This window comes from Lampetra fluviatilis, chromosome 21, assembly GCF_964198595.1.
Source record: "Lampetra fluviatilis chromosome 21, kcLamFluv1.1, whole genome shotgun sequence".
Lineage (NCBI taxonomy): Eukaryota > Metazoa > Chordata > Hyperoartia > Petromyzontiformes > Petromyzontidae > Lampetra > Lampetra fluviatilis.
Window position 1 is genome coordinate 12,727,316 of NC_136295.1, and position 22,070 is coordinate 12,749,385.

Here is a 22,070-nt window from a genome sequence, read left to right on the forward strand (position 1 = left end):
AAACTCCAAATATACAGGGGTCAGGGTCGGGCTCGAACCCACGACCTCCTTCCAACCAGGCGAGGTAGTTAACATCTTAACATCAAAGGTCACCGGCTCACTGAACTTGCTAATCCAGAGGTCACCGGGTCGAACTCCCGCCGTGGCAATCACCCCGGCCTCTGTCCACCCAGAAGTATGAAAGGGTAAGCTACAGGTCGCGTACGGTGGGGTAAAGTGTGGGTACCGCGTGGAAGAGGGGGCCACGTGGAGAGGGGCTCCCTAGAGCTCCCTCTAGTGGAGGCCCTTCCGCCGGCAGAGGAAGTCCGCAAGAAATTGCAGGGCTGCGCCCGAACCTTTTATTCAACGAGACGGAAGGGGGAGATAACGTCACCAATTTTTATGCAACCGCATGCTCACGGCTCTTGTGAATTTATTTCAAGTTTCAAGTTTCATTTATTAGGTATAGCCCTGTGAGCCATTCGGCTCTTGAATCGGGTGCAACCGCAACAAACAAAAAAACAAAAACATGAACAAGAAAACATCTTAAAGTGACTATGTGCAAACAGAAAATCCAAGAAAAGACAGCAAAATATTGCAGAAAAAGCACCGTACACCAGACCCCATTGTGTGCCCACCTGTGTGCAGGTAGCCATGCCCATTCGCTGGAGGAGTGGAGAGGAGTTCGAGTTTCACGCGTGTTTATTTGAGGCGTCACCCTCGGGAAATCTCTGGAGTGGGAAGGGAGGGAAGTGGGAAATGTTGATTCTGGCAATTTACAATGGAAGGTCACGATTTGATTCAATAATCTACTCCATTACTGTGGTGGTAGTCGTGCTGCTGCTGCTGCTGCGTGGAGAATCCGCCGCGGCTGCGTGCTAACTGCGATCCGGTCACACGCACAGCGACAGCGGGCGAGCGATCATCGCCAACAACATCGTCATCACAGGCCATGATCACTACGCCATTTAACACGACATCTCAACACACCACTCAACACACCACTCACTACACCACTCACTACACCACACAACACACCACTCACTACACCACTCAACACACCACTCAACACGACATCCCAACACACCACTCGCTACACCACTCAACACGGCATCTCAACACTCCACTCAACACATCACTCCACACCCCACTCACTACACCACTCCACACACCACTCACTACACCACTCAACACACCACTCCACACGACATCTCACTACACCACTCAACACACCACTCACCACACAACTCCACACACCACTCAACACATCACTCCACACCACTCAACACATCACTCCACACCCCACTCACTACACCACTCAACACACCACTCACCACACAACTCCACACACCACTCAACACGACATCTCACCACACCACTCAACACACCACTCACCACATAACTCAACACGCCACTCAACACACCACTCACTACACCACTCCACACACCACTCCACACACCACTCACCACACCACTCACCACACCACTCCACACGCCGTCGCTCTCTCTCGTGGTGGTCACGTGAGCCATTCAGCTCCTGGACACGAGCTGAGCTCTTGGATCCGTCCAGGGCCTGGGTTCGATTCCCGACTCGGGCGCCTCTCCACGTGGAGTGTGTGCGTGTGTGTGTGTGTGCCTGTGTGTGTGTGTGCGTGTGTGTGCGTGTGTGTGCCTGTGTGTGTGTGTGTGCGTGTGCCTGTGTGTGTGTGTGCGTGTGTGTGCGTGTGTGTGCCTGTGTGCGTGTGTGTGCGTGTGTGTGCGTGTGTGTGCCTGTGTGTGTGTGTGTGCGTGTGTGCGTGTGTGTGTGCCTGTGTGTGTGTGTGTGCGTGTGTGTGTGCCTGTGCGTGTGTGTGTGTGTGTGCCTGTGTGTGTGTGCGTGTGTGCCTGTGTGTGTGTGCGTGCGTGTGTTCTCTCGCCCTCTCCTCCTGATCTGGATGGGTTTCCTCCGGGTTCTCCGGTTTCATCCCATAGCAATAAAATAGTACAATGTCACTGTCATTGGCCCAAACATCCCAACCCCGTGGACGTTAAAGATCCAGTGATGTCATTCAATAAGAGCAGGCCATAGTTTGCCGGCATCATGGTCCAGAATCAGAATATGCATTTATACTGGAGAAATCCGATGAGCTATAAAGCGTTTTCTTCTTCACAAATGTCCAGAAACTATTTACAGATGTTCAAATTTGGCAGACTTCAAAATGACCCGCAAATTACTCGACTGGGATCGCGCGCACAGCGGCAATATCGCCGCCCCCCCCCCCACCGCACCCCCTCGACTGCAAAGACGCGGCAGAACCCTCCTGAAGAACGAGTCTCGACACTCGGCGCTCCTCTCTCCTGCTGTGCACGCGGGCGGAGTCGAGAATCAACAACACCGCCACGGGAGTGCGTGCGGGCGAGGTGGGGGGGCGTCAGCGCAACACACGAGTTGGTTGTTTGCGCTGCGAGAGATCAGCGATAAATCTTTACCGTCTTGTTAGTGCAGCCGGTTAGAAATACCCGACCCTCGGGGGGGACGTGTGGGTGGGGGGGCCGTGTAGGGGGGGGGGGCCGTGTGGGTAGGGGGGGGCTTGTGGGTAGGGGGGGGCTTGTGGGTGGCGGGGCCGTGTGGGTGGCGGGGCCGTGTGGGTGGGGGGGGGGGGCGTGTGGGTGGGGGGGGGGCGTGTGGGTGGGGGGGGGGGCGTGTGGGTGGGGGGGGGGCGTGTGGGTGGGGGGGGGCGTGTGGGTGGGGGCGTGTGGGTGGGGGGGGGGCGGTGTGGGTGGGGGGTGTGGGGGGCGTGGGGGGTGTGGGGGGGAGGGGCACGTGCTCGCCATGGCGCTTGTTAATTCTCTGTGACGGGGGGGGCCCAGCGAGATGATGGCGGTGGTAACGAACCGCGCCCATTCCATGTTGAAGGTCACGTGGGGATTTATCTTCTCAAAGGCGGCGGTTGGTCGCCTCTCACCCTCCGCTCGCTGACGCGGATTCCGCGCGGCTTACGGCTGCTTTGTCAAATCCCTAAAAAGGAATAAAATATCTATATACCCACTGGACCCACAGGGTTTACATTCGATCCATAGACTTACATCGGACTGACAGAATTACGTAGAACCCATAGACTTAGGTAGGACCCATCAACTTACCTAGGAAAATGTTGACTTATGTAGGACCACATAGACTTGCATAGGACCCAGACACTTGCATAGTGAAATATTGACTTACAACGAATCATATCGACTTACATAGAATCCAAACACTTAAAAGGCACTGCCAAACTCGCGTAGGTCTCAGACTTTTCTAGGACCACGTAGGCGTACGTAGAACAGCCTTACACGATGCTACGGACCTACATAGCAATCGTAGTCTCTGTCAGTCTGTCTCGGGTCACTGGGGTTCAAAGCACAGTGCTCGCTAACCACTCATCCAAGACCCACGACCTTTATATTCCGAATGGCATCATTTACTCTTAAATCCGAGTTGCATTGCAAAACGACGAACATCACTCATCGAAACACAACCAAAAAAAAATCCGGTTCATCTCACGTTTTTTTTTTCTTCCAGACAACCCACGAAGTGTTAGCGAATCCCATTGATTTATCGCGAGCATCTTTGGACGCCGCTCGCTGTCGGCGGAGCGAAACCGCATTAGCGGTGCACAGAGCGTCCCCGCTGGAACAGCCCGGGCTGGGTAATGTCCTCCACTCGTTGTGGGGGCTCTAGGTGATGGGACCGCGCGATATGAAGCACCTCATGATCACCACTTCTCTCCGCGTCTCTCGCTCTCTCGGTGGGTGAGTGGGGGGGGGGGCTCCGTGCGGCGAGATGCGGCGCTGTTACTGACATCAGTCTCGGAATAAGAATCGGGACTTCATTTCCCGTCGGCTAGAGGCCGTGGTGCTAATAATCTCTTGTTCAAGGGCAACTCGGGCCGGCAGACAACATCAAAGCATTCCACAATTACAGATTTACAACAACAACAATCACTGGATGATAATAGCAATTACGTTGTAAAATGACTTTCACACTTAAAATGTACTGACTTCAATAATAGAGTCAGTTGAAATGAGGACAGAGATGGCAGAATGGAGATGCCAGGAGACGAAACGAGGTGGTTCACTCAGTGCTGTTGATAAATTCAGTGCTGTTGATACATTCAGCGCTATTGATCCAAATTGTGCGTGGAATCTGTGGATTGACAATCAGACGTAGATGTTTAGGATTGTCCGATGGCAATAAAAACAACAACAACAGGTCAGATAAATAGATAGCAGATCCAGGGGACACTCTCCTTGTCAATGAGAAGAGCCTTACAGTGAAATGTCTTCTCAAGTTGCGCCGTCAGCAGCAGCAGCAGCGCTTTGATTTCTCGCTGAATATTTTTTTGTTTTTTTTATTTATCTCCGCGTCGCTGCTACGTCTGGACTGACGCTGGCTCGGTGGCACGTAACGCTTGGCTACGTACGGTGTGAAAGAAGTTCAACAAACGTGCAACGTGGTGTGCCGAGTGCGGCCTTTTTGTCCCCCTGGTCTTCGGTCGACTTTAAGAGGTGGCACGTGGCTTCTGGCAGCCACACCGCCACACGCAGTGGGAGAGATATGATGGATGTGATGAGTGTTGGAATAGATTCTGCACAAGACCCAGCTGAAATGAAACCCTGGTTGTCTGTAATGGGTTCAGTGCTGTCACTAGAAGCCGCTACATTCACTTAAATGTGTTCATTTTAAAAGAGCGTCGATTATTGTTGAATTGCAGAGCTGAATCTTGACTGCCCCATTGCACAGAGAGCCTTGGGAGGTGTCCCGTTCGACCCCCGCGAGATACGCGCAGCTCACAGTGGACGCGTACTGACTGGCCCGGCTGGAATGAAACTCTGGTTCGCACCTCTGGTTCGAAAGAGGGACAGAATTAATGAATTAATTAATTGGTGTGGAAGGAGGGGAGGAGAGCGGCCCGTGGAGACATGGACCCCCCCCCTGCCCACCGCTCCGAACGCTAATCCGCGCCGACTCGGAACATCATGTTCCCGCACTCCGTCGCGAGAAGCGGTCCCTCCAAGCAGCAGCAGCAGCGAGCAACATTCGCTCCTCCGGGGCTGCACGCGCCACGGAGACGGTGACATTCACGCCGCCCGGCTCTCAAGAGACACCCCCCTCCTCCTCCATGCGACAGCGTCGAGGGGCTGCGGCGTGGCCCGGACGTGGCCCCCCTCCACTGGCTCGGCTGTAGCCTTGACCGAGTAGCCGAGTTCCATTTGTAAGCGTCAGCATCGGGCGAGGTAGGGTCGAGGAGTTTGGGGCGATACACTCGTTACCGCCTTGTTCAGATCGCGTGTCCCCTGCAGTTCGGAAGGCTGAAAACTACGACTAATATTACTTGACCACGTAAGGCCCACTGAGCGATGTATCTCTTTTATCAGAAGTGATCTGGCCACGAATGATAAGCTCAACGAAGTGGCTCATCGCGTGGAAATGTACAGCAAACCAAATAAATTAAACGCATGATGTCGATTCTAAATGTGGAGGGGACAACGGGAGGAACCGGAGAAAAATCCACGCGACCACGGGGAGAGCGACACGCAAACTCCGAATACACAGCAGCAGCAGCAGGCGTCAGGGTCGGGATCGAGCCCACGACCTCCTGTAGACCAGGCGAGGAAGTTAACATCACTGCCGTGGCGCCCCGCAGTGGAGTGTCTGTGTGCTCGTGTGTTGCGGGGAGCCAGCAGCCACGTGGTTAGCGCGCTGCGCTCTGCACCCGGCGACCCGAATTCGATTCCAGTTCACGGCCAACATCGATTACGAATATATAACCCGCTGTTTCGACTCGGTGAGATCGACAACAGCACGGGGGAGACAAAGGCGGCCGGGCGCCGTGTTTGGCCACACCGCGCCCCGGACTTCGAAGCTTCTCGCTCACGGCACTTTGCCCGTCAGTGCGGGGGGGGATGTGGATCTTTGTCTTCTTTGTGTGTCCGCGTGTGTCTCAGAGGCCGGAGGAGGAGGCGGTGGTCGACAGGGGCGGCACTCGCTCCGTCCTCACCACCAACTTTGAGAAGGAGGAGCTCGAAGGTGAGCACGTCGCCGCGTCCACTCACTCACTCACTACGCACTCACTCACTCACTCACGCACTACGCACTCACTCACTCACGCACTCACTCACTCACGCACTCACTCACTCACTACGCACTCACTTTGCGTGCGGTGCGTTTGAGACCGGACTCGGTTGGTCCATTCGCTTCCCCGGGCGGGCGGGCGGGCGGGGTTGTGGGCGGGGGGGGGGGCGGGGGGTCACGCACTGACGGGGAGCGAGACGTGAAAGCTGAACCCATTCCCCCCCACACACCCACACACCCACTCACACCGCAATGGTTTCATCCCAAACGCGTACGAATCGCTTCTCAAAATCGTCCTGGCGGCACGTCCCATCGCTCCATCCTACCAATGTTTACATGTGATCCAGCCCCCTCCAATCTGCTGAATTGATTATAATGATCCAGGTAGGGGAGGGAGGGGGCTGAGGAAGCTCAGCTCCCTCCAGACCCCTCCCCCTGATACCCCCCCCCCTCCTCCCAGACGCGACGTTGGCTGAGCTGTTAGGAGAATTGAGAGGCGCTGTGCATTACGCGCGAGTGTAACGCGAGTGTTTGATGAGTGACTGTGCTCTGTGCTCTGACAGGCGATGCCTTTACCGCTCCTCCTGTGTCGGCTAAGCGGCTTCCCTACACGCCGCTGCTGCCGCTGCTGCCGCTGCTGCCGCTGCTGCCGCTGCCGCCGCTGCTGCTGCTAAAGGCAACTTGCATAGCGCGCCGTCCAGTGCGCTCGTGTTATCGTCACAAGGTGCCGTTCGAACGAACGTAACAATCTCAAACGGCGCAATTGACAGGCGTTCAAGACAATGGGTGAAGGCGCAGCCCTGCAATTGCTCGCTCGCGTCACTGCCAACGGGAAAGGTCTCAGCCCGAGGTCGCCGTGGAGAGCCCCTCTCCAGAGGGTATTTGGCCTGCTCTTCCACGCTGGGCTGTGCGTCTTGGAAGCGGTCGGAGTACCCACGCTTTACCCCATCTATCGGCTCACTACGGTGTTACCATTTCTACCGCTGGCTGTACACAGAGGGCACCCCATTGCTGCAATTGCCGCACCGCCACTCGAATATATCTCAGCGGTAGTTCTGTGATGTCCGATTCTGTGGGCCACCCTCCAACAAGAAGAGTTAATCATTCTCTGCGAAAGTTCAGAATGGAATGCCGACAGCACAATCGGGAATTAAAGTGGTGATGCATAATTAGAGTTGAATAAAACATTAAGGGGATGGTTCGTGCGGTGTTGCCGAATTTGTCATTTTTTACGGAAATAAAAAATGTTCACGAATCCATCACTGGCAACGGAGTGACAGGCAGATGTGAGGCGCTCCAGCTGATGTGTCGAGTGTGAATGTGGCAAAGACATCACCGCAGAGAGATTATTAATAAACACAAGATAAGCATAACGGATAAGAAAGAGTTACACACTCTAGTCGTCTTGTGTGCTACAGAACTGTTTAATCAAGCTTCCAATGTACGAAAACTGCGCGCTCGTGACAATGTATAAGAGTTGCGCGTTCATAAGCAGGACTACGATAGGAGTCTTGCCATACAGTGCATAGCTATGAAGAAGGTGCATTGCCAGAAACGTCACCTATTAAATATTTTTTACTTTAAGGCCACAATGTTGTTGACGAATGCGTTGGCTGTGCTCATGTCCTCAAACGCTAAGGAGTGTTTTCTTTGCACACGTGGTAAGAAACTGGATAAAACCCCATTCACGGGCCACTTTCCTGCCGGCAGTGACACGAGCGGGCTATTGCAGGGCTGCGCCTTTACCCTACCTGGAACCCGCCGGAGACAGCTCGGCAGTTCCTAGATTGGGGTCACTTGGGGTCATCCAGAGACTCGGCTCGCGCGTGATTAGGGAATGGGTTCAGGTAAATAAGGTCACGAAAGGTCGCTTGTGGAATTTACATAATTAAAAGGAGATTAGGCCACGGCGCGCTCGCGAGAGAGAAACAATTTCACGTTGAATATGAATCAATTTTGCATCAACGTTCATAAATAATAAACCTTCTTATTCTCATTTTGTCCGGCGATTTAAGTACGCAAGCTCATAAGCCGCTGAATTCACGATTATCGTACAAATGTGACAATCATGCTGATGTCGAGTAAAGCTACATTTTTTCCCAGATTTTTTTTCATTAAACATTATTAAATAGTTCGCTGGTGTTAATTCTCATGATTGCGAAAAGTGAGATTTGTCGAACAAAGCCAATGATAAAGCACCCTGTCCCGCAGCGACAGTCAAATCTGATTATGGTCATTTCATGGGAAGTGAGAACGCCGATTGACGTTGCCCATTGTGCCGTTTGCACTTTAAACCGACTCCCGATCGTTCCGAGTCTTGGTTCGACCGCCCTTCCTCCCTCTCCCTCCCTCTCTCTCGTCGTGATGTTTGATTTGTGACGATCATTCTTGGACAGATTGACTTACTAGGCTCGGTCCGAGGTCTTCCGCCGCTCATTGCATCCCAACTGACTCTGTGTGTCTATGCGACCTTTGGCCAATCAGTTTCCAAGACAATGCACACATTAATATCAGAGCGCGTTTGTTCGCAATGTTTTGCCACGGGTACTGCGTGCGGTTAATGCAGACGTGTGATGCCTTGCAAAAGGTTTCTATTTGGGGTTTGGACATCTTAACGCCTCCCGATTTATTGCCAGAAAATGGTCGAACATGTTCTCATCCTGCGTGGCCCGAAGGAGGCCGGGTGGCTCAGAGGATCGGAGCGCAGAAGCGGCGCTGCTGCTGCTGCGAATGTTGCGTCTGAACCCAGGTGGCCAGCCTCTTGTGGTTTAACTCGAGGGGGGGGGGGTGGGGTTCTCAGCAGTAGTGAGTTAGTGGTCTCCAGCCTGGTCACCAATGACTACACCGCAAACAAAAGCATCGCGTTACATTTGGTTCTGCGTTTAATTTGGCGACATTCCAGCTCTGGGCATGAAAAGTCGCATGCCGGAGTGATTGCGATTAAAGGGACGTGACTCCGCTCAAGACGTAGCGATGCGCTGCCCTCCCTCCCCCCTCCCTCTCTTGCGAGCGCCAGAGGGCACTCGCAAGGACACCTCTGACACCGAGGGTTGCACTGCTCCGTGAGACTTCCAAATGGATTCTTCGTCTCATGCTCGAGTTGTAAGTTGATTTTTTTGTTTGAAACCCCGGTGAGAACTTGCGAGAGACCAGGATAGAGTCTCATTGGCAAGCGTGACCTGGATTGGCAATAGCACAATCAGAACAGCATTGCAGAACGAGACAGGAAACAACCACCTGATCGCCTGCTCTCTTTCTCTCATTATTTATTCTGTTTGTTATTGTTGTTGTTTGTTGTTGTCGTCGTCGTCATTCAGAATGGGTGCATTATTTTTCAATCGTCGTTTCGCCGGTGCTCGGAACGGCCGCACACACAGAGGCGCCGGCCCCGTTGACCTTTCGAGCGACCCCGCGCCGCGGGTTGATGCCCCGCAAATACCGAGCGCCCTTGGGCACCGGGCCACTCCCCCGAGCCCGGGGCCCGACATTTGGTTACCCGGCGAAAGCGACTCGTGCCCTCACCCCCACCCACCCCGCAGTGACTCGGCTGAATGTCACCACCTCTCACACGGCCACTGTTAATTTGGTTGCCTTTTATACCCCCCCCCCCGCTACCCCCCAATCCACCCCCACCCCCGCCCCAACCGCCCCTGGCCCCACAACTACAAAGAGAGAGAAATGATTCTGTGCCGTCGTGTGGCAGCAACGCACACACGGCCAACCCCCCCACCACCACCACACCACGAGGGCTTGACTTGCCGGGGACGGTTAGCGCCGCCACTCGATGCGGCGGTGCGGGGGGGGGGGGTGACTCAGCCCATCATTCTTCCAGGGTCGATACAACTTCAATTCGACTGCCACTCAATGGGGATATCAGCAGTGGCTGCAGGGCTATAGATAGTCAGAATCACAATATTTATTTATAACTGGAGGAATCCGACGAGTTATACATCTCTTTTTGACAGATGTCCAGCAGGCTCACCCCCCGCCATAGGAATGTCAAATTTCCACCACTGGCTCAGCAGGGCTGCAAACCGGAGTTGAGCACCAATGCCTCAACGCTCATTGACTCTGTCCATGTTGTTAATCGCAATGCAACCCAGGGGTGCTGAGGTCCCGTCTGCTGCCCGCCAGGGAGAGTGGCGGCTGGGCGATGGGTGGGTGGGGGGGGCGATGGGTGGGTGGGTGGGGGCGATGGGTGGGTGGGCAATGGGTGGGTGGGTGGGGGGGCGATGGGTGGGTGGGGGGTCGATGGGTGGGTGGGTGGGGGGGTCGATGGGTGGGTGGGCAATGGGTGGGTGGGCAATGGGTGGGTGGGCAATGGGTGGGTGGGCAATGGGTGGGTGGGCAATGGGTGGGTGGACAATGGGGGGGGCGGTGGGTGGGTGGGCGATGGGTGGGTGGGGGGACGATGGGTGGGTGGGTGGGGGGGCGATGGGTGGGTGGGTGCGAGGACGAACGCCGTCTAAGTCGACTCAGCCTCAAATGAGTACCTAAGTGCTGCGTGTAAAAACGTCGCCACTGGGGAGACGAAGGCGGTCGGGTGTGGTGCTGGCCACCCACCCCCTCGTGTAACCGTGCCGGCCTTCATAGGTGCTCGCTTAACAGCACTTGCTTACAGCACTTTTCGTAACGGTCTGTCAAGGCTACGCGGGGGAGGGGGGGGTCTTTGTGTTTGCAGTGAGCGCGGTGCGCGTGCTCCCTCTGCTGGGCTGGAGCGTGGGGAGCTCCACATGGCGGGGTTCGGGTTTTCCGTCAGCTCCACGCTGAGCCAGCAACGCTGAGGCCCTGAGTTCGAATCCCGGGTTTCAGCCACTGCCTGTCATTAAACCGGGGTTTCTCGAGTGCAGCTAATGGCTTCAGCCTGGTTCCAGTCGGCTGCACAAGTTCAACCATTAAATTAAGTTCTGCACTTAATTTGGATTAACTTCAGTTAAGGGCCGTCCATAAATGACGTCACGTGGGAGAAATGTGACGTCACATAAACATGCGCAACTTTAAATAAATATGGAATTGTTATAACAACACTAATTGTTATAACAACACTCCTACAACATCAGAGTGCAGCGCCACATTAAATACGCACAACAATGACAATAGTTTAAAGCGATTTGAAGCATGTTTTATTTTCTAAATGGAAATATGGTTTTGGGGGGGGCAGAGCTTCGTGACGTCATATTTGAGGGGGGGTCTGACTTTTTGTGACGCCGTGTGACGAGGGGGGGGGGGTCAAAAATCGTCCAAAATTGCGTGACGTCATTTATGGACAGCCCCTTATAGAAATTACAAATGTTGGTTTGATGTCAAGCGACCAGCAATACTCTCATATGCCGGAGCGGGTGGGAAGATGCTGCCGTCTGCCGTGTGTGGACCAGAGGTGAATTGAAAAAGAGATCTGAGAAGTAGCTCTGGCATATCCGCTTCCGTGGACCGTTCTCTCACACGATCGGTGGCACTGCGAGAGATCTAATCGGATATTTCATCTCAGGGGCACGGCGCACATCGCACGATTCGGACAAAACTTGGGGTAGGGGATATTTAGAAGATAAAAAAGGAATGCATCATACTGCAATGGCAGAAAAAAGTTTTGCTGGCTGGCTGATGGGAGGGAGGAAATGCTGGAAGGATGGTCACGTGCAAAGGACATGCAAGCTGCTTGTTTAAATTGAAAACTAATTTCTTTAAGTGCTGCCTTTTGTGTTTAGTTTGTTGTCTTTCCCCCGCACCTCCGATTAGCACGGTTGGCTACGTACGGTGCGAAAGAAGTTCAACATATGTCGATGGATATTTATTTAAAAACTAAAAATATATGTATTTTTTGCACGCGAATTTCACGTAAATGTCAGAAGGCATTGCGGTGCATGTGCGATCGGCAAGTGAATGAGTGTGTGCGCCGTGCCGGCCTTAAAATCGGTCAATTCGCGCACAGCACTTCCCCCCCAACGGCTACACGGGGGACCTTTGTTGTTGTTGTTTGTTTTTGTTGTTTGTTGTTGTTGTGCTGTGCAGCCCACCGCGCCATCTACGTGGGCGTCCACGTGCCGCTGGGCCACCGCAGCCACCGGCGTCACCACCGGCGCGGCCACCGCCACCACCGGCGCCGCGAGAAGGGGAAGGACGCGGCCGCCGAGGGGGACGAGGAGGAGGAGGCGCAGAGCTTCGTGGGCCGCGAGGGTGAGCGGTGGAGCTGGGGTGGGGGGGGGTGTGTGGGGGTGTGGGGGTGTGTGGGGGAGTGTGTGGGGAGGGTGTATGGGGAGGGTGTGGGGGTGTGCGGGGGGAGGGTGTGTGGTGGTGTGGGGGGGTGTGTGGGGAGGGTGTATGGGGAGGGTGTGGAGAGGTGTGGGGGGGTGGGTGGTGGGGGGGGTGTGGGGGGGGGTGGCGGAGGGTGTGGGGAGGGTGGGTGGGGGTGTGTGTGGGTGGGGGGAGTGTGGGGGGGTGTGTGGGGGTGTGGGTGGGGGGAGTGTGGGGGGGTGTGGGTGTGGGGAGGGTGGTGGGTGGGGGAGCGGTAGTGTCGTGGTTAGTACTCTGCGCTACGAGCGCGATCACCCGAGTTCGATTCCCGCTCACGGCAAACATCGGTGACGATTATCTGAACCGGTCCAGGGCCTCCCCTAAGTGGACTCGGCCTCAAATGAGTACCCGGTGCGATGTGTAAACACCGCTAAAAGGGAGACAAAGGTAGCTGGGCGTGGTGTTGGCCACCCACTCCTTCGTGTGCCCTTCCAGCCTTCATAGGTGCTCGCTAGCAGCACTTGCCCCAACAGCCTGTTAAGGCTACACGGGGGATCTTTGTCTTCGAGGAGCGAGGGTGTGCGAGGGTTGGGGTGCCGGTGTGACCATGGATATATATGATGGATGGGTCACGACTCGCAATCATAAAAAAATGATATAAAACATTCTAGGAGAGCCACGCTGAGTCGTGTGACTCTTTCAGGAGGTTCCTGCTGCTGCTGCATTTTATTTATTTAGTTTAAGATGTGTTCAGCCAATTAACGACGAGTTTACACTGCACGTGGGAGGAAACTGGAGCACCTGGAAGAAAAAAACCCCACGCCTCGTTCAAGGGGGCAACGCCTTATCCCCGTTACAGATGGGAGAGGTGGAATCCACATGAGTTGCTTTACCGCGTTCGCCAGGAGAACCAGAGGGACGGCCTCTCGCTTGACGCCCACAGGGGGGAGTTTGGCAGGAAGCGAGTGGTGATCCAGCAGCAACCCTCAATGCCGCTGCCTCCACAGTGCCGAATTGCAGGCGGCCACGTGGGATGTAGCCACCACGTCACGGCCACGTGTCGGGAGCTGAATCATTTCCCGACGAAGCCGCCAGCACGTGCGGCAACAACAACAACGACAACAACAACAACAAGTCCGACGTCGTGCCGAACGGTACGCGGCAGGACCCGAAAACCCTCCGTAGATCTGTGAAACACAACACACCCAAGAGATCTGTGGAACACAACACACAGATCTGTGGAACACAACACACATCAGAGATCTGTGCAACACAACACGCATCGTGGCCTGTGCAGCAGTCACTCTGAGGCCGTTCTCCCGTCACTGCCCCTCCACGCTCGTGCCATTGTCGCCCCCTGCTGTGGCTGTCGCTGTTGGGGCGGCTCGGAGGGGATGTGAATCTGCGAGTGCGTGAGAGCGAGAGAGAGAGATCTTGAGTGGGGAGCGGTGGTGCAGTGGTTAGCGCTACGCTGCGCTCCGAACCCGGCGACCCGAGTTCGATTCGCACTCACGGCCAAAACCGGGGACGATTATCGGAACCGGTCCTGGGCCTCCACTAGGTCGACTCAGCCTCAAAGAAGTATCTGGTGTGATGTGCAAACATCGCCACTGGGGATACAAAGGCGGCCGGGCGTGGTACCGGCCACCTACCCCCTCGTGTGCCGTGTCGGCTTTCATAGGTGCTGGCTAACAGCACTTACCCCAAATAGCCCGTTGAAGGCTACACGGGGGATCTTTGTCATTTTAACGAAATCACAGCGTGCTGACACCGTCGAGATTTCGCCGGATGCATCTCACGGTCACCAAGAACAACATCATCGCTCTGGCCTGTGACCTCCTGCCAGCGGGCCTCGAAGTGCACCTAGCCTGCCACAAGTGCCATGGGGGGGGGGGGGTTCGATGCTGTTTAGTTTTGAGTGGCTGCTGCTGCTGTTGTTGTTGTTGTGTTCATGGGGAGCAGTGATGCAGTGGTTTGTTTACTCGGCGATGGAACCGTCAACTTAAGTTCGATTCCCGGTCGGAGACATCATCAGTCGCAGGGGTGGAGGATGAGGAGGGGGTGGGCGGAGGAGGGGGACAGAGGGGGGAGGGGGAAGGGGTAGGAGGGTGGGAGGGGTCGGAGGGGGGATACAGAGGGTAGGAGCGGGGGGTAGGAGGAGGGGGAGGGGTAGGAGGGGGAGAGGAGTAGGAGGGGGAGAGGAGTAGGAGGGGGGTACAGAGGGTAGGAGGGGGGGTCGGAGGGGGAGGGGTCGGAGGTGGGGTACAGAGGGTAGGAGGGGTAGGAGGGGGGGTACAGAGGGTAGGAGGGGTAGGAGGGGGGGGAATCGGGTGATGAGGAGCGGGGCGGGGGAAGTGGAGGAGAGTCTGGAGGAGGGGGTGAGGAGGTGATGAGGAGGGGGGGAGATGATGGGGAAGGCAGATGAGGGGGAAGAGTGATGAGCAGGGAGACGGTGAGTGTGTGGATGAGTGAGTGGCTCTGTGTGAGTGAGTGTGATAGACGTGGTGAGCGAGTAGGAGTGGGGGTGTGTGAGTAGTAATGAGATGGTGAGTGAGTGTCTCTGTGTGTGTGTCTGTGTATCTCTGTGTGTCTCTGTGTGTGAGTGTCTCTGTGTGTCTGTCTCTGTGTGAGTGTCTCTGTGTGAGTGTCTCTGTGTGTGTGTATCTGTGTGTGAGTGTCTCTGTGTGTGCGCGTCTCTGTGTGTGCGAGTGTCTGTGCGTGAGTGTCTCTGTGTGTGAGTGTGTCTGTGCGTGAGTGTCTCTGTGTGAGTATCTCTGTGTGAGTGTGTGTCTCTCTGTGTGAGTGTCTCTGTGTGAGAGTGTCTGTGTGTGAGTGTCTGTGTGTGAGTGTCTGTCTGTGAGTGTCTCTGTGTGTGAGTGTCTGTGTGTGTGTGAGTGTCTGTGTGTGTGTGAGTGTCTCTGTGTGAGTGAGTGTCTCTGTGTGAGTGTCTCTGTGTGTGTGTCTCTGTGTGAGAGTGTCTCTGTGTGAGTGAGTGTCTCTGTGTGTGAGTGTCTCTGTGTGAGTGTCTCTGTGTGAGTGAGTGTCTCTGTGTGAGTGTCTCTGTGTGAGTGTCTCTGTGTGAGTGTCTCTGTGTGTGAGAGTGTCTCTGTGTGTGAGAGTGTCTCTGTGTGTGAGTGTCTCTGTGTGAGTGTCTCTGTGTGAGAGTGTCTGTGTGAGTGTCTCTGTGTGAGTGTCTCTGTGTGTGTGTCTCTGTGTGTGAGAGTGTCTCTGTGTGTGTGTGTGTCTCTGTGTGTGTGTGTGTCTCTGTGTGTGTGAGTGTCTCTGTGTGAGTGTCTCTGTGTGAGAGTGTCTGTGTGAGTGTCTCTGTGTGTGTGTCTCTGTGTGTGAGAGTGTCTCTGTGTGTGAGAGTGTCTCTGTGTGTGTGAGTGTCTTTGTGTGAGTGTCTCTGTGTGTGAGTGTCTCTGTGTGAGTGTCTCTGTGTGAGTGTCTCTGTGTGAGTGTCTCTGTGTGAGTGTGAGTGTCTCTGTGTGAGAGTGTCTGTGTGTGAGTGTCTGTGTGTGAGTGTCTCTGTGTGTGAGTGTCTGTGTGTGTGTGTCTGTGTGTGTGTGAGTGTCTCTGTATGAGTGTCTCTGTGTGAGTGAGTGTCTCTGTGTGTGTGTCTCTGTGTGTGAGAGTGTCTCTGTGTGTGTGAGTGTCTCTGTGTGTGTGTGTCTCTGTGTGAGTGTCTCTGTGTGTGTGTCTCTGTGTGAGTGAGTGTCTCTGTGTGTGTCTCTGTGTGTGAGAGTGTCTCTGTGTGTGTGAGTGTCTCTGTGTGAGTGTCTCTGTGTGAGTGTCTCTGTGTGTGTGTCTCTGTGTGAGTGAGTGTCTCTGTGTGTGTGTCTCGGTGTGTGAGAGTGTCTCTGTGTGTGTGTCTCTGTGTGTGAGAGTGTCTCTGTGTGAGTGTCTCTGTGTGTGTGAGTGTCTCTGTGTGAGTGTCTCTGTGTGTGTGAGTGTCTATGTGTGTGAGTGTCTGTGTGTGTGTGTCTGTGTGTGTGTGAGTGTCTCTGTGTGAGTGAGTGTCTCTGTGTGAGTGTCTCTGTATGAGTGTCTCTGTGTGAGTGTCTCTGTGTGTGTGTCTCTGTGTGAGTGAGTGTCTCTGTGTGTGTGTCTCTGTGTGTGAGAGTGTCTCTGTGTGTGTGAGTGTCTCTGTGTGTGTGAGTGTCTCTGTGTGAGTGTCTCTGTGTGTGTGTCTCTGTGTGAGTGAGTGTCTCTGTGTGTGTGTCTCTGTGTGTGAGAGTGTCTCTGTGTGAGTGTCTCTGTGTGAGTGTCTCTGTGTGAGTGTCTCTGTGTGAGTGTCTCTGTGTGTGTGTCTCTGTGTGAGTGAGTGTCTCTGTGTGTGTGTCTCTGTGTGTGAGAGTGTCTCTGTGTGTGTGTCTCTGTGTGTGAGAGTGTCTCTGTGTGTCTCTGTGTGTGTGAGTGTCTCTGTGTGAGTGTCTCTGTGTGTGTGAGTGTCTCTGCGTGTGAGTGTCTCTGTGTGAGTGTCTCTGTGTGTGTGTCTCCGTGCGAGTGTCTCTGTGTGTGTGTCTCTGTGTGTGTGTGTGAGTCTCTGTGAGTCTCTGTGTGAGTGTCTCTGTGTGAGTGTCTCTGTGTGGGGAGCGGTAGTGTAGCGGTTAGCGCACTGCGCTATGAACCTGGCGACCCGGGTTCGATTCTCGCTCACGGCTAACACCAGTGACGATTATCTGAACCGGTCCTGGGCCTCCCCTAGGTCGACTCAGCCTTAAATGAGTACCTGGTGCGGTGTGTAAACATCGCCACTGGGGAGACAAAGGCGGTCGGGCGTGGTGCTGGCCACCCACCCCCTCGTGTACCGTTCCGGCCTTCATAGGTGCTCGCTAACAGCACTTGCCCCTACAGTCTGTTAAGGCTATACGGGGGATCTTTATCTTTGTCTCTGTGTGAGTGTCTCTGTGTGAGTGTCTCTGTGTGAGTATCTCTGTGTGTGTGTGTGTTTCTGTGTGAGTGAGTCGTAATGAGGTGGTGAGTGAGTGCCACGCCCGAGGGCTTCCCAGCATCGCCCCACGCAGTCGGAGCATCTTCACGCTTTCGATTCAAATCCACCAATTCAAAGGCGAATCAATCCCCAAGCGAAGCTCAACGAGAGAGGCGCGATGAGCCGAGACATCTCAGTCGGAGCCGCCACACATCCCAGGGACAAATCCGCACGACCAATGATCAGGCCCCGAGTCCTCCGGGCAGGTGCGCTCAGCGGAAGACGCACGCGGCGACTAATTGGTTCTTCCCCCCTTCCTGTTGTCACGTGCCGTGCAGGTGGCGCTCACAATTAATTCGCGTGCGGGCGGCACGGCGCTGGTTGCTAGGGGGAACCTTTTTTTTATATTTGTGCCATTGAGCCATGGAAACCACAGGAGCCGGTAAGTCGGGGAACACGAGCGAGCACAGACGACGTTTCGCGTCCCCCCCCCCCCACAGCCCGCACCCGCAGGCGGAGTCGCACCTCCTCCTCCTCGGCGCGGTGCGTACGGGCAGTTGCGGTGGCGGCGGCGTTGGCTGGCGGTTGGTGGTGGTGGTTGTTGTTGTTGAACTTCTTTCGCACCGTACGTATAGCCAACCGTGCTAATCGGAAGTGCGGTTGGTGGTGGGGGTGCTGGCGGCTGGTGGTGGACAGGGGAAGAGGTGGTGGCGGTGATTGGTGGCGGTTGTCGTGGTTAGTGATTGGTGGTGGTTGTAGTAATTAGTGAGTGGTGGTGGTGGTGGTGGTTGTAGTGGTTAGTGAGTGGTGGTGGTTGTAGTAATTAGTGAGTGGTGGTTGTAGTGGTTAGTGAGTGGTGGTGGTGGTTGTAGTGGTTAGTGAGTGGTGGTGGTTGTAGTAGTTAGTGAGTGGTGGTGGTTGTAGTAGTTAGTGAGTGGTGGTGGTGGTTGTAGTGGTTGGTGAGTGGTGGTGGTGGTTGTAGTGATTGGTGATTGGAGGTGGTTGTAGTGGTTAGTGAGTGGTGGTGGTGGTTGTAGTGGTTGGTGATTGGAAGTGGTTGTAGTGGTTGGTGAGTGGTGGTGGTTGTAGTGGTTGGTGAGTGGTGGTGGTGGTGGTGGTTGAAGTGGTTAGTGAGTGGTGGTGGTTGTAGTGGTTAGTGATTGGTGGTGGATGTAGTGGTTAGTGAGTGGTGGTGGTTGTAGTGGTTAGTGATTGGTGGTGGTGGTTGTAGTGGTTAGCGAGTGGTGGTGGTTGTAGTGGTTAGTGAGTGGTGGTGGTTGTAGTGGTTAGTGATTGGTGGTGGTTGTAGTGGTTAGCGAGTGGTGGTGGTTGTAGTGGTTAGTGATTGGTGGTGGATGTAGTGGTTAGTGAGTGGTGGTGGTTGTAGTGGTTAGTGATTGGTGGTGGATGTAGTGGTTAGTGAGTGGTGGTGGTTGTAGTGGTTAGTGATTGGTGGTGGTTGTAGTGGTTAGCGAGTGGTGGTGGTGGTTGTAGTGGTTAGTGAGTGGTGGTGGTTGTAGTGGTTAGTGATTGGTGGTGGTGGTTGTAGTGGTTAGCGAGTGGTGGTGGTTGTAGTGGTTAGTGATTGGTGGTGGTGGATGTAGTGGTTAGTGAGTGGTGGTGGTTGTAGTGGTTAGTGATTGGTGGTGGTGGTTGTAGTGGTTGGTGAGTGGTGGTGGTTGTAGTGGTTAGTGATTGGTGGTGGTGGTTGTAGTGGTTGGTGAGTGGTGGTGGTTGTAGTGGTTGGTGAGTGGTGGTAGTTGTGGTGGTTGTAGTGGTTGGTGAGTGGTGGTGGTTGTAGTGGTTGGTGAGTGGTGGTGGTTGTGGTGGTTGGTGAGTGGTGGTGGTTGTAGTGGTTGGTGAGTGGTGGTGGTTGTAGTGCTTAGTGATTGGTGGTGGTGGTTGTAGTGGTTAGCGAGTGGTGGTGGTTGTAGTGGTTAGCGAGTGGTGGTGGTTGTAGTGGTTAGTGAGTGGTGGTGGTTGTAGTGGTTAGTGATTGGTGGTGGTGGTTGTAGTGGTTGGTGAGTGGTGGTGGTTGTAGTGGTTAGGGAGTGGTGGTGGTTGTAGTGGTTGGTGAGTGGTGGTGGTTGTAGTGGTTGGTGAGTGGTGGTAGTTGTGGTGGTTGTAGTGGTTGGTGAGTGGTGGTGGTTGTAGTGGTTGGTGAGTGGTGGTGGTTGTGGTGGTTGGTGAGTGGTGGTGGTTGTAGTGGTTGGTGAGTGGTGGTGGTTGTAGTGGTTGGTGAGTGGTGGTGGTTGTGGTGCTTGTAGTGGTTGGTGACTGGTGGTGGTTGTAGTGGTTGGTGAGTAGTGGTGGTTGTAGTGGTTGAGTGGTAGTGGTTGTAGTGGTTGAGTGGTGGTGGTTGGTGAGTGGTGGTGGTTGTGGTGGTTGTAGTGGTTGGTGAGTGGTGGTGGTTGTGGTGGTTGTAGTGGTTGGTGAGTGGTGGTGGTTGTAGTGGTTGGTGAGTGGTGGTGGTGGTTGTAGTGGTTGGTGAGTGGTGGTGGTTGTGGTGGTTGTAGTGGTTGGTGAGTGGTGGTGGTTGTGGTGGTTGTAGTGGTTAGGGAGTGGTGGTGGTTGTAGTGGTTGGTGAGTGGTGGTGGTTGTAGTGGTTGGTGAGTGGTGGTGGTTGTAGTGGTTGGTGAGTGGTGGTGGTTGTGGTGGTTGTAGTGGTTGGTGAGTGGTGGTGGTTGTAGTGGTTGGTGAGTGGTGGTGGTTGTGGTGGTTGGTGAGTGGTGGTGGTTGTAGTGGTTGTAGTGGTTGGTGAGTGGTGGTGGTTGTAGTGGTTGGTGAGTGGTGGTGGTTGTGGTGGTTGTAGTGGTTGGTGAGTGGTGGTGGTTGTAGTGGTTGGTGAGTGGTGGTGGTTGTGGTGGTTGGTGAGTGGTGGTGGTTGTAGTGGTTGGTGAGTGGTGGTGGTTGTAGTGGTTGGTGAGTGGTGGTGGTGGTGGTGGTTGTAGTGGTTGGTGAGTGGTGGTGGTTGTAGTGGTTGGTGAGTGGTGGTGGTTGTGGTGGTTGTAGTGGTTGGTGAGTGGTGGTGGTTGTGGTGGTTGTAGTGGTTGGTGAGTGGTGGTGGTTGTGGTGGTTGTAGTGGTTGGTGAGTGGTGGTGGTTGTGGTGGTTGTAGTGGTTGGTGAGTGGTGGTGGTTGTAGTGGTTAGGGAGTGGTGGTGGTTGTAGTGGTTGGTGAGTGGTGGTGGTTGTAGTGGTTGGTGAGTGGTGGTGGTTGTAGTGGTTGGTGAGTGGTGGTGGTTGTAGTGGTTGGTGAGTGGTGGTGGTTGTGGTGGTTGTAGTGGTTGGTGAGTGGTGGTGGTTGTAGTGGTTGGTGAGTGGTGGTGGCTGTAGTGGTTGTAGTGGTTGGTGAGTGGTGGTGGTTGTGGTGGTTGTAGTGGTTGGTGAGTGGTGGTGGTTGTGGTGGTTGTAGTGGTTGGTGAGTGGTGGTGGTTGTGGTGGTTGTAGTGGTTGGTGAGTGGTGGTGGTTGTAGTGGTTGGTGAGTGGTGGTGGTTGTGGTGGTTGTAGTGGTTGGTGAGTGGTGGTGGTTGTGGTGGTTGTAGTGGTTGGTGAGTGGTGGTGGTTGTGGTGGTTGTAGTGGTTGGTGAGTGGTGGTGGTTGTAGTGGTTGGTGAGTGGTGGTGGTTGTGGTGGTTGTAGTGGTTGGTGAGTGGTGGTGGTTGTGGTGGTTGTAGTGGTTGGTGAGTGGTGGTGGTGGTGGCGGTGTGGAGCAGGAGGTGTTGTGGATGCCTCCTGCCCCCGTCGCCCTGCCTCTCAAAGCGGAGCCGCTGGGTAGTGGGGGGCTGATCCGTGGGGGGCCCTAAGCCGAAATTACTTTTTGGGGGTCCCCCTTTCCGTTTATAACGTGCTGTGTGTGTACTGCTGTGTGTGTACTGCCGTGCGTGTGTACTGGTGTGTGTGCATGTGTACTGGTGTGTGTGTGTGTATGTGTACTGGTGTGTGTGTACTGCCGTGCGTGTGTACTGGTGTGTGTGTGCATGTGTACTGGTGTGTGTGTACTGCTGTGTGATGTCGTGCGTGTACTGCTGTGGGTGTACTGGTGCGTATGTACTTGTGTGTGTGTGTACTGGTGTGGGTGTAATGAGCGGCTCCGGTTTGACAGCAGAGGTTTCACTCCGAATCAGTCGAGCGGCAATATATTTTCATCGGTTGCGTAACGCTGTGTGGAAGCTACCTGGTCTGTCGCTCCGCACGAAGCTTCAGGTCTTCTCGGCCACAGTCATTCCCTCCCTTCTTTACGCTTGCTAAACGTGGACCCCCCTAATGGAGCATCTTCGCCGGTTGGAAACATTTAGGCTGGCCTGCCTACGATCCATCCTGGGTTTAACCAGGCTGGATTGTGTGAGGAGCTCACACATCCTTGAAAGATCTGGGCAAAGTACCATCGGTGAGCTCCTCCGGCCGGCAAGGCTGCGTTGGCTGGGTCATGTAGTCCGCATGCCCAGCCACCGCATGCCGAAACAGCTTTTGTTCGGCCGGATCGAGGGGGCTAAACGGGCGCAGCACGGGCGAGAGAAGAGATGGAGTGATGTGGTACAGGAGGATGTGGAGCTGAGTGGACTTGCCGATGCCCGGTACCAGCGGTGTCAAGATCGGCCTCTGTGGAGGAGGCTCGTGAAGGACGCTGCTGGGCAGTTGGAGGCAGTTGCCCTCCAACAACATGAGCGACGCTCATAACAACGAGTGGAGAGCCGGGTGGCTAAAGCACAGCAAGTTGGCACAGTAGGGGGCACAGGTGGTTCATCGGCCAGTCAGTCGACCCGTGGCACCTGGGTCTGTCCCTTGACCTGCCAGCGGGCGTTGGACACTTCACGTGCCTCAATGTGCACCTA

At 54.8% G+C, this 22,070-nt stretch overlaps 1 protein-coding gene across 2 annotated transcripts in view; it reads left to right on the forward strand.

The window, feature by feature from the left end:
- The window catches only part of LOC144938254 (electroneutral sodium bicarbonate exchanger 1-like), a 92,533-nt gene that overhangs the window by 32,837 nt on the left and 37,626 nt on the right, over positions 1–22,070 (forward strand). For both annotated transcript variants that reach the window (XM_078866108.1, XM_078866109.1), the window contains exons 2-3: positions 5,947–6,028; positions 12,083–12,247. In XM_078866108.1, coding sequence (XP_078722234.1) covers positions 5,947–6,028; positions 12,083–12,247 — 247 coding nt within the window. The remainder of the gene's footprint in view (positions 1–5,946; positions 6,029–12,082; positions 12,248–22,070) is intronic.